The sequence below is a fragment of the Schistocerca gregaria genome, chromosome 4 (assembly GCF_023897955.1).
Source record: "Schistocerca gregaria isolate iqSchGreg1 chromosome 4, iqSchGreg1.2, whole genome shotgun sequence".
Taxonomy (NCBI): domain Eukaryota; kingdom Metazoa; phylum Arthropoda; class Insecta; order Orthoptera; family Acrididae; genus Schistocerca; species Schistocerca gregaria.
The window spans coordinates 49184840-49197739 of record NC_064923.1 but is presented as its reverse complement, the minus strand read 5'-3'; the positions used below and the strand labels follow the sequence as shown (position 1 = coordinate 49197739).

Below are 12900 nucleotides of genomic sequence, written 5' to 3'. Positions count from 1 at the left end.
TGATCAGCAAACTGTCAGCTAGGAGGCAATGTTGTGCAGACCAAGGCAAACACAGAAGTGACTGCAACATGTGGAACCAGCTTGGCACCCAAGTCCACAAGTTAGGCACAATGGCATCATGGCAAAAAGACAGATATTGTGATACTGGTGACAGAGCAGAGTGTCACAAGAAAGCCCAGTTATAACACAGCAGAACTATTCAGCCACTGCCTGAAAGTTACTAAGTCTGAAGCCTCTGCAAGAACTGACCACACGAGAAAACTAGTACACACGATGTCACTAATACACATGATGTCAATTTTCCAGCATAAATACTACACCTTTCATAATCTCACTCTCAGGTGCAGCTATGTCAGTCAACCTCCTGCATGCCTAATAGTCTACAATCATCTATGAAGTTATGAGTCTTGCTGGAGAGACTCTGCAAATGCAAGCTGCAGCTCCAACTAAAGACTCTTCACTGATGGGGTGCAGAGACCACCATCAATCTGCTGGCCTACTGCAGGTTGACCAGCAGGGCCAGGAACCTGCACGCCATTCATCATTGTGAGATTGAGCCACTGCTGCTGATCACCCCATTCCTGCAGCTAAAATTGATACTGCAGGCCTCTGTCTCCAAACTGAAGGCTGCAGGTCAGACTCTACATGATGAAGACTTCCTCAGGCTGAGCTGGAGGGTAAGTTTCTTGGGTGCACAACCTCAATGAAAGCACTTCAAAGATTGGCCCATAGAGGCTGCTGTCCACTGCTGGCCAGTGAGAGCTGCGTCAGTTGGCACCTTGGGGCCATCAACTGAGCTGTGACGTAATGGCTGCCACATGAGCCTTTCGCAACACAGCAGAGGTTGCCACCACCTGGGGAAGACAATCCCATACTTCTTATTATTGAATGTTTTGTTGTGAATAATGTTTTCTTCACCCTCTCTAATGTGATCGGATCCTTCTCACCACACCCTACTTGGTTTAATCCTGACAACCACAGGGGTCTGTGTCTGGGCTCCAGATCCCTAAGACATTTGTGCAATTAGATGGGGTAGTACATCAAATACACACAATGGAATTTCTGGATTGGCACTGGTATAACTAAGCTGTAACAGGAAGAGCTTGGGAGTGTAAAGAGTTAGACAGGAGAACAAAACTTTTATAGAGAAGCATGCAAAGGAACTGGTAATTCACAATGGCTTTCATCTCAGCTAATGTGTTGGAATTGTGGCAAGCCTATAAGGAAGGAATGTGTAGGAAGGAGAGCCAAAACCAAGAATTATCATGATTACAGCTAGGGCAGGGTAGATTGATTAGTGCCATAAAGGATAAGGGAAGTCCACATTCACACTTTGTATGTGTGGCTATGAGTAATGGAACAGTCTGAATGTTGCTTGATTTAGGCAGTATGATCTCAGCAGTTGATTATAAATCGTTCTTGGAGCTTAAAGTAAACTGTAATTGGAAGAAGTTGGTAGTAGATAAGAGGAAATATCTGAATACAGATGAAATGAGATTGCTGTGAGTGTTTACAAATCAAGGTCATGATTGGGGAGCTTGCTTGGAAGGTTAGCATGTGTACTCTGGCGGCAGATTTTATTGCTAAGATGGGTCTGCTTCATAAGAGGATGGTGCAACAATTTAAGTTTAAGCTGCAGTGCCAATTCAGTTTTTCCGGCATGGGTGGTGTGTGTGTGTGTGTGTGTGTGTGTGTGTGTGTGTGTGTGTGTGTGTGGAAGGGGGGGGGGGGGTGATTACAGAGGCATATGACGAATCCAGTACGGAAGCAGGTAGTCTGGAAAGTCAGATGCTCAGAGTTCACGATAGTATTAGAATATCATACTGCATTAAGTGATCAGGTTCTGATCCAGATGCCAGCCTAAAGACTGTCACCACTGAGAATGAAAGTATTACGACAACATGTGGAAATTAAGATTTAACTGCACCATTTAAATCCCCATCTGCTACTAAAATATTCTTGGTGCCTAAATAAAATGCCAAGCACTGCTCCGTAGTGGACTACCGTGAACTAAATAAAAAGATAGTACTGAGACCAGTGCAGTTGCCAGATTTGTATTCATTTTTCTGGTGGTTTAAGGGAGTGCAGGTATTTGCCACCTTAGATCTTATAATCAGATGTCTTTATATGAAGATTTAAAGCCAGTTATAGCCTTCATGACAGACTAGAACTTACTTGAATTTAACCATGTCCATTTTGCGTGGGCAACAAGTGCTGCTATCCTCCCGCAGCTCAGAGGCACCATGTTTTCCGACATCAAATTGAGGTATTCTCAGCATTATCTCGAGGATTTGGTGGTACATAGTAGCTCGGCCCAGTCACATATGCAGCATTTGCAGAAGGTTTTTTGAATGATTAAAAAACAGTGGGATTTACAGTTAATCCACATACTTATTCCACAAGCCATCATATGGTTCATGGTATACTGCACCTTATATTACTTCCAGTCACTTCCTTTCCTGTTCCAGTCACAAATAGAGCAAGGGAAAAATGACTGCCTATACTCCTCCATATGAATTTTAATTTCTCTTATCTTTGAGGTCCTTATGCAAAACATACATTGGCAGCAGTAGAATAATTCTGTAATCAGCTTCAAATTGTTGTTCTCTAAATTTCTCAATAGCATTCCATGAAGATAAAGTTCTCTTACCTTCAGGAAGACCAACCTGAATTCACAAAACATCTCCATAATACCTGCAAGTTGATCAAACCTACCAGTAACATATCTAGTAGCCTGCCTCTGAATTGCTTTAGTGTCTTCTTTCAGTCCAACCTGGTGGGCATCTCAAACACTCTAGCAGTGATCAAGAATAGGTTGCACTTGTGTTCTATATGCAGTTTCTTTGACAGATGAACCACACATTCCTAAAATTCTATCAATAAACTGAAGTCAACCACTCACTTTGCCTACTATAGTCCTCTTTCATGCTCGTTCCATTTAATATCATTTTGTGATGTTACACCAAGATATTTAACCAACATCACTGTGTCAAGCAGTAGATTATTAAAATTGTATATCAAAATTCCTCTAATAAGTTGCTAGGTGAAGGAATTTATATTAACCAAAAGAGAGAGGAAACCATTAAGCAGTTCCCACTATCGCAAAATGTCAAGCCAGGCTTAGCAGCATTGCATTTTTTTTTTTTTTTTTTTTTTTTTTTTTTTTTTTTTTTTTTTTTTTTTTTTTTTAGGGAAGTTCATTACTGGTTTCATGGATAATGCAGCTCCATTTAACAAGTTACACTGAAAGGATGTAATTTCTTTCGGGGTCTTTCCAGGAAGCCTCATTTTTGGCAGTAAGCACTGAAGTCAGCACTGATATTAGAATTACCGAACTTCTACACAGAATGCTTTCTACAGACGGGTGTGTTGGCTCTAGGGACAGGATGGTTTTGTTGCAAGAGCAATAAGGGATAAGGAGGCCATATCTGTGTTTCAAGGGGTTTAAATAAACTAGATGGACAGTACAGTTTCCTACGAATTGGAGGCTGTAGCCATGTTATTTGTCATGGAGGCATTTTGATATTATCTCAAATACCGAGTTCATCCTGGAAACTATCAATCATATGCTCAGCTGGGTGTTTGTCAGGCCAAGAAAAACTGAGTGCATTACCGGGTGAGCAATGGGCATTTTGTCCTTTAAATTTGAGATCTATAACATTAGGGGCTCAGAGAATATGGTCACAGATGGTACAAGTTGTATGTTTTAGTGCGATGAGAATAATCCAGGAGACAATCAGCTGGTGGTAGACTGTGGTTTGTGCATGGTGGTGATAGGCAGGATTCTGTCGCTATTCCAGTATTTCCATGAATCTTCTGTGGTATTTTTTAAAGAATATACACCATCATGATTTTGATATCACAACATATTGTAGAAAATAAAATAAGCTCCAAATCACATCTTAGTAAGATGATGACAAAATTTTAGAAAATGAAAAAATTGGCGGAAAGTTGCATCTTAGTTAAAACAGAAACAATCAATTCTAGAAAATGAAACTGGCTGAAAATTGCTTTTAAGTAACATCAACCTTAACACTTTTCATCAACTCAAAATTGTTCCCAGCTTCTTCCTCATTATGAGGGCTGGCAGTGGCAGGAATGACTGTGAATGCCTTCCTGCTCGCCAAACACCTCAGTGTAGAATTTGAATTTGTCATTGGCTGCCTAATTTTCACCAAAGCCGTGCTCCAAAATCTTTTTGAGATCTCCAAGTTTGACTTTTGGAAGTTCTACACCAGCTGTGATTGGTGCTGGACTGTTTGCATTGCTGAGACTTTTCTCTTTCTACAGGATGCTCTTCCCTCTCCAGCTTCAAACTGTAAAAGGTCTCTCTATGAAGTAGACAAATCATCTAGATTCTCAGAAGCTTCAAGAAGAAACCATCGATGTAGTGTGCTAATTATTTTATGTTTTTATTCTGATCCCCACATCCATCAGAAAATAACAGAAGTTTTTTCACACTTTCGAAGTTTAGGTGAGTTAGTCTGTGATGAACCATTGATGCTGTTTGGTTTGATCTCTTGGCTTATTCATGTTCCAACCAAGTACACGAAAACAATGTCTGTTTTGGTTGCAGACTGTAAACATGTAAAGGTACATTTATGGGAATAATAGACCACTTGGTCTGGCACTTCTGGTAGTACTAGTTTCTTTTGCCAGTCACAGCTGAGAGTTAACTCACCCTTGTTATTTTCTTTCAGCATTGTGCAGAACATGACAGGTTTCATTCTGTGGATTTGGACTGGGTTTGCAGGCTTTGCTTTTTGGTACTTCATTTTTCCTCTTCAATATGATTTTCCAGCAATGAGCATGTCTAACAGGTAGCACTCCTGTAGTAATAGTACTTGACAACATTTTCACAGTTCTCTTCAATACATGATCCACAATTTCATTATGCTCAGCTTGCTACTTAAATACACTCTTTGGGTGTTTGTTCCTTGAGAATAGTGACGTTCTAAGGGGATAAACTTTTTAATGTCATTTTTTACAAATTCTTTTCTTCAAACAACTTCGTTCTTCTATCATCTCCTCTTATCTCAGCACTGCATCTTAGTCTACAATTTTGTGGCACAACGCAGTAACCCTACATTTCTTAACTTGAAAAGCTGAAATGTCACTTTGCAAACAGAAACATTCTCAATCTCCTCACCCCTCTTTTTTTTTGTCATCCCACTGAATCTTCCTTTAGGGAACGTGGTAGAAACATGTTGAGCTATGTAGCTGTTCTGCCATTCGCAGATTCTTTCTGGTAAAACATTTGCTAATTTGTTGTGTCTTTCATGGTAAGTTCATTACATCTTAATTTTCCGAAGGGATGTTTGCAATCAGGCAGCTCTGGGAAGGAATTAGGTTTATATCTGAAACAAAGTTCCATGCTTAAGCATGCAGAAGCAGTAAACGGTGATGGAGACATAGGGGTGGAGTGGGAGGGAGGGGGGGAGGGGGGGGGGGGGGGGGGAGACAGTGCCATGATGACACCATTACAGGTCTTGAGAGGCAGACACGACTCTCTGCACAGAGGTAAAATTAAAGGGGTAGTATGCACGACGAGCTAAGTTAAAAACCAGGTAGCATACATAATAAGGCATTGTTATACCATACGATTGGTAGAAAATTTCATTTCTTACTGCCAGCACCCCACCTCCCACAGTGGTTGCTTATAATCCTCACCAACGGACAATTCCTGCAAAATTGAAACTGGGAGCAATCTGGAAACAGGGCAAGTCTAGTATATAGCACAACTACATAGGATTGCGCACACTTCTTGCTGCTCCTTCGACATGTGCTGCATTTAACACAAATTTTCTTTAGTTCTGCTATACACTGGATTCTTACTTCGTTGCCAGATAGCTACTGGTTTCAGTTTTGCAGAAATGTCCATTAAATTGGTCAGAGTACACCACTGTGTAGTGGAGAGTACAGATTGTACCATGAATTTGTTGAGGTTCTGTCATAACAATTAGAGCCAACACAGCTGGGTAGTGTGACCAACTCAAAATCAACAAAAAATGCATTTAGCAGGTTTTACATCTGGGCTACTCATTTATAAAACAGTAGCTATTTGTGATGGTTTTGCTGTCAATAATGCAGACCAGAAGAGGAGAATAGGATATTTGGTGACCAAGTCAGTGGACAGGCCTTTTCAGTGAATGTATATCAGTTTTGTGGACCCATTGCATAAGTCTAATGCAGGAAACAGGATTATTTTGGTTTGTGTTGATGCATTTATGGGATTTGTCCAATTATTGTCCTATGCTAACAGCAGCTCATGTAGCAATCCAAAAATTACAGACGATTTTCAGTACCTCTGAGCCTTAATGATGGTGTGCAATTTATGGTCTATTGATGATCTCTTGCTTGAAAAAGAGTTTGGCTAAAAGATAATTCAGGAGGCTCATAAGAGGGGAGCCACACATTTTAATAGGGAGCAGAAGTCAAACACTTACCAACTTGTTGGCAAGGTCTTTGTTAGGAATTTTCAGGGTGTTACCATCCCTTCTGGATGGATGACCAAGAAGTTGTGCAGATTTAAGGGTCCCTTGGAGACTGAAAGGTTTCTTATTCCATCACTATTTTGCTAAGTGATATAATTAAGGAGAAGGAAATCAGGGTTCACATTAACCCCCAGTTCTCAGGGCTCCCAGACTGTTGCTGGATTAAGGGCGGAATGTTCCAAGTGTGGCACTATTTTGACTTAGCCTTCTAGGTTGGCATCAATTCCTGTACTCTGCCACTAGTGAGTGCAGTTTGTCTCTCTGGTTTGGAAGTGTTTATCTGGCTGTGCACTGTGAGCAGTGAACGGGGCCAATGAAACAGACATGGTACCTCTGCAACCAAGTCATAAGTTGATAGTGGGCTTGTTGGTATGTTATTGTGGGCCTGCACAGAACAGAACAGTCTTGAGGTGCTGCAATCTGTGGTTTACAGATTTTCTGATAGTGATCTATGTTCCATATACCTCAAACAAGGGAAAGTCTAAGTTGGAATATCACACACACACACACACACACACACACACCTACTACCAGCCGCTCCAGCTAGAGAGCAACAGAAATACACTGAATGGCAGCATCAATCCGGAGCAGGGTGGAGAAGGGGGAGGGATGTTTGGGGAAGAGGGATCAGCGTTGCCTGGTGGAGCACGCAGGTGGTAAGAGAGGGCTGACAGGCAACTGTCAGCTCTCTCCTGCCACCTGCACGGTCCATCAGGCAGCACTGATTCCTCTTCTGCCCATCTGCACCCTGTTATCCCTCTCCCTCACTCTCCTCCCCCCCCCCCCCCCCTCTTGCTCTCTGGACTGTTGCTCCCATTCAACACATTTCTGTTGCTCTCTGACTGGAGTGGCCAGTAGTATGTATCGTGCGTGTGTGTCTAATGTGTTTGTTCATATCAATATGTGACACACAAAGTTATGTTGTGGCCACTACGTGTGCATAATAGATCATGGCAAGCAACATTCAATTCTGGAGAGGTACTGTAATCTGCTAGATAACTGCAGTTATATCATCCATCAACTGCCTATATACAGTGCATCAGTGCTGTGTTAAAACAGATTATATTGAACTGGTGATCCACAGTGGTTGAAGTTTGCTGTATAATTATACAGACATTGGATGAGTATGTTGTCAATGGACAGCTGGCTTGCTAGATTTTGTATGTTATGATTAGCGTACTTGTACTGGTTGGCTGCACTAACCTGTAGCTCCTGTTACTAATAGAAGGCACAGTTATTTTCTGTTCCTAATACCGAGCTGTTTCAAGTCAGTTTTTGAGGTATATTTTGTGCCTTGTATGTTCCAGCAGATAGAGGTTCAACCATCAAGTTTTATGTTACAGCAGTAGTTAGAAGGCAAAGAACCAGGCTTCTGCAAAAGGGTGGCTTCATTCTTAATTGTATTTATATTCTTATTTGGTTTTAATTGTATACAATAAAATCTTGATTCTTTTTGACACATTGTAGTTCTGAACTTTCTTGCACCGGCTTGTCATTCTGTGCTGTGTAACACTGAACACAGTGCTAAATTAAAATAAATATTGTTTCATCAACACTTTTTCTTTTTATTGCTTCTGGAGTAACATTTAGCTCAGCAAGCAAGCAAGCTATTTAACCTGAGCTATTTAATCTGAACTTCATCGATCAATTCCACCCACTTTGCATATCACTTCAGACTTGGACTTGGTGTCACAATCTGGTTTGTGTTAAAGGTATTGCAGCACAATGGATTTAATTACAACAACTTGACAAACTTTCATTGTGTTAATTACTTACCACATTTTGTTTTTGTCTCCTTAGTAATAATTTTTTCAGTGAAAATGCATTTCATAGCACTGCTCTTGCATTGGCAAGCATAAAATTATTTAATGTTGTAAGGTGAATTTCTGTGCAAAATATCTATGATGAACTCTAAAAACACTGTGCAGTAACAACTGCTATACATGCCCATGGGGCATGCACTGGGACGAACATCAGAGTATGTAACCAACAGTTATCACTAAAATTTATATACAAATATTAGGCTAATGAATTAGTTCAAAGAATTTTTGTTTAGTGTCTTGTTTTGAAAGTTCCTACGAGTGTATTTGTCAATTATCATTGATGACAACTTAATATTTATGCACAGTTATTTCCCACCTTAAATGCACTGGCTGTTTGTAACATTCCTACTATAATCTGCAATCCATCATAAACAGTCGCACATTGTGCAAGTTTGCTGCGATTTTCCAAGCGAACACTGCAAAACTGTTTACAAAGCCAAATCGAGTTGTGTCAGTAAGTAAAGGTCTTAATAAGTATAACAACCTAAACGTAAAACCTATAACGTAAAATTAGTACAGTTTCTTGTAAAATAACCACACCAAGCTGTTAAAAGTCATTCACATAATGGTCATCTTCTGGCAGAAACCATCCTGTGAACTGCTGTTGCCACTTCATAAAAATGCTTGTGTCTGGCTTAGATAGAAACTCATGTCAGAATCTCCCAGAAAACTGTTTTCATTTGAAGTGTGAGTTTCCACTGAAGCTAGCCACAGATGGCTGTATATAGTTGGCCGACAGCTGTTTGCACACAGCTGTATGCAGCTGATAATGTGATTGCCGGACCATTTCTGCCAGATGGCCATTAAGTTGAAACTAGTTGCAGAGTAATAAAACAAAAACCTTTTATGCCTTGGTGTGGTTATTTTAAAATAAAATGTCTTTATATGCAAGCTATGCTGCACAATTTTAAGACAATTTTAAAATTGCTTTCTGGATATACTTGACAAAAGAAAAAATTGACATTTTGCTTTCCATTCACATCAGTGCTGCATTTTTTGTGCTTTTAACCACATAGAAATGTCAGTTGGCCATATAGTACTTGCAACACTTGTTTCAGTGCATATTAGGCAGTGCATGAAATGAAAGTTACTAATCCATTACATATCTTACACATCCTTCAGGCCTTACCTCATCCAAAAATCTTCTCTGTTTTTCTTCAGTGAGAAAAATTTCTGACCTATCATCATGATATGGAAATCTATTTTGCAGTCTTTTGTAGTACAGGCCATTATGTCTGTAATCAGTGTCTGTTGCCGGTTGGACATTTCTTGTGGGCAAAACCTCATTGTACAGTCCACTTCGTGCCTCATACACCTAAAAAGAGAAGTACGTATGATTATAAGATCATCTAGTGTTCTTCCCGAATCACAACACAAAGTACAGAAACAAAAAATTATGTCTCCAGCTGGGACATCACAAAAATACATGAAAAAGTGAGGCAGAGAGAAAGACAAGTAAGAAAAAGGATATGGGATAGGATAGGGTGGGAGTGGGAAAGAAAGATCGGGGGGGGGGGGGGGGGGGAGGAAAGGGGGCAAGTGAGACAGGGCACAGAGCATGGGAGGAGTGGTTGACAAATTGGATGCGATGATGTGGGATGGGGGGAGGTGCCTGAGAGAGGGAGTGATGGCAGAGGACAGAGACATGGAGCAGCCACATAGGCAGGCTGACAAGAGTGCTTGGTTAATGGCTGGCATGGAGGCAAGAGAGATGGGGTGGTGGCGGAGGGCAAGAGATCAGAGAGACAGGCTGGTGACTGTGGAGTGGGAGGGATGACAGTGGAGAGGCAGGAAACAGAGACAGGGTGACAGCATGGGGTGGGGGGTGGGAGTGGGGAAGGGTCAGTGACATGGGGAGGCGGCAGTGAAGGGGTAAGAGAGGCAACAAGGGAGGTGGAAGAGAGATGGCATGGTTGTCAGGGTGAGGAGGAGAGAGGACAGTAGAGGCTAGATTAGTGGGGTAAATTATAATTTACTACTACTACTACTACTACTACTACTAATAATAATAATAATAATAATAATAATAATAATAAGTGTCAGAGTCAGCAGTATTGCTTTGCACATGTATGGATATACTGTTATTGATACCCTTACCAGTGAGCTACCTAGCAAGATGCACTAGCTGCTGAGACTCATCTTCCAGAATTTTCTGTCATTTCATGCCTTTTACTGACGAATATGCCACTGTCATGTCAAGTCGACAATGCTAGGGAGTAGAGAGTAGAAGAGTGCAGTGCAGTGCAGTGCAGTGCAGTGCAGTGCAGATCACACACTGTAATTTGGCCTCTGTCTAATCAGTGAAAGCCACCTGACTTCATGCCACTCTGGATGTTGACACTTGTAGCAACCTTAATTACGTAACAGTTTTGTGCGCCATCAACTTCTGTGTCACATCTAAGATGCATTAACCCATTACATGTTTGTTTCTTTTATAAGCTGTAAGCTGGCTGCTGTCGGAGGAGGAGACAGGCTTGTCTCAGGAGTCAATGTGTTACAAGCTCATCACAAGCTTTAGCTCCTAGCATCCTCAGTCAGGGACCACTGTAACGTGGGCAATCTGTACTGGGTTTGAATCAGTCGAGTGAGTATCAGATGAAAGAGTTATGGGACAGGAATAGGCGAAATTAAAATGGAAAGTGTTCAATAGTTGTGTTGAGGGGTGTGGTTAATTGATATAGGAAGATACTGCAGTCTGCAGCTTTCCAGAGTAAATGGATTTCATCAACTTGAACAAGCAAGATATACTGTTGGGAGTACAATAAGCTAATTAAACTGACATCTTTTATTGCAAAAGTCCCTTATCATCTTTTATGATTATCCTTTGTCGTAGATAATTAAAGACATTTCATATATAGTTAGGGCAGAACTTATCTGCTATGTAGTCATTGTCATTTGTAAGTTGTCTCCCTTGAAGATCCAATAGCCAAAACCTTAGTAACACAGTTGTTTGAATTAGAACTTCTATGGGAGAGATAACAAGTGGTATAACATGTCATAATGCAATCTTCAGGCTAAAGCATTGAGGAAAGGAAATGTGTTAAACTATGCAAGGCAAGAATGTGGATGTACCACATCCACAAATGGCATGCAGTGGGTCACAATGCAGTAGTATTGCTTAGTAGAAGTACAAGTCTATTTTACATATGTGTTGCAAATAAACTAATGTACAATGTCAGGAAGTGAAAATCAGTATAACAAGGCTGAAGAAGTATAAGTCATCAAGAAATGTATTGAGATAGGTAGTGAACAGAATTTTAAGTTATACAGGCTGGGAGCAGAAATGGAAAGGAAAATACAGATTCCGGAACAGCAGAAATGTCAGGAATAAGTGTGATACACAATGGATGAGATGGGGAAGTGAAAACCAGTAATACACCACTTTCATGATAGTGGCAAGAAGACTTACAATGAGAACCCATACAAAAAAGTACCGGAAGGTCACATATACAGACACTCCTAGCAACAGTAATGAAAAAGATGGAGGAAAACACTAAGCACCTAATGGATACGATTATGTCAGGCATGAAAGAAATGGATGAGATAAGGAAAACTTAGCCGATATAGAGAAAAAATGAAGGACAGCCCAGCTGAAATGGAGAAAAAGATAGAGAAAAAAATAGATGAAAACACTAGGCACCTTGGCAAAAAGACAGAGAAAAACACGGCTGAAATGAGAGAAGTAAAGACCCAGCAAGTGGAATCTATATTGCTGAAACACTATCTTGAAACCTGTTACCAGGTGCAGCATAGGTGCAACAAAAATTTGATTTTCAGTAATTTCACATAACTATTGAGCAAATTTAAAAAGCTGTCACAATCTACTCATTAAGAAGCATAATCTTTAAGAAGCATAATCTTCAGTTAAAAGTTTAACACTATAAAACAAGTAAAACAGTTAGAAAATGTGTGTGTCTTGAGACAGCGTAACTGACCGTGAGAAAATAACACAAGCTTCATTCATCCAGTATTTGATGATGAAAGTAAAAATATTTATTACTTGCTACATTTTCATTGTTCCTGAAGTCATATTTGCAACACACTTTACTGACAGTATCTACATATATCACTGAATGTACTTGCAAAATTATATCCTTGTACAAAAAACAGTCCAGGAGCTGAATATTGAGCTGCTTGAAAAATCTACCTTCGCTCCAAATGGAGTGCGCATGCAGTGCTTCATAATGAGAGCACTTAGCAACTTTCAACCAATTTTAAGAATAATTTCAAACTTTTTCTCACTTATATGCTTAAAGATGAATATTTAACATAGTAACTCATTTTTAAAACAATCAGACATCTGAAGCTACATTATACATTGGACTTTGATTCTTTAAGAAATTGCATACTTGGTTCATCACTAAGTGTAATAAGTGAATAAAAATACGAATGAGTTGCAGTAAAGACTATAGCCAACTCGGCACACAGCACGGCAAATACAACAGCACAAAGAGCAACTAAAGTTAGGGAAAACAGTGAGGTGGAAATCACCAAGGTCAAGGTGGAGTTAACAACACAAGTAAAGCTGGGAACATCAGCACAGGGGTGAACAGCATAGTAGTAAATTGATTATAAGAAGTGTA

The 12900-nt window shown here is 40.2% G+C and overlaps 1 protein-coding gene across 2 annotated transcripts in view; it reads right to left on the bottom strand.

Moving 5' to 3' along the window:
* Nucleotides 1–12900, bottom strand: part of LOC126267533 (glutamic acid-rich protein-like) — a 477667-nt gene that overhangs the window by 327265 nt on the left and 137502 nt on the right. For both annotated transcript variants that reach the window (XM_049972835.1, XM_049972834.1), the window contains exon 4: nt 9447–9632. In XM_049972835.1, coding sequence (XP_049828792.1) covers nt 9447–9632 — 186 coding nt within the window. The remainder of the gene's footprint in view (nt 1–9446; nt 9633–12900) is intronic.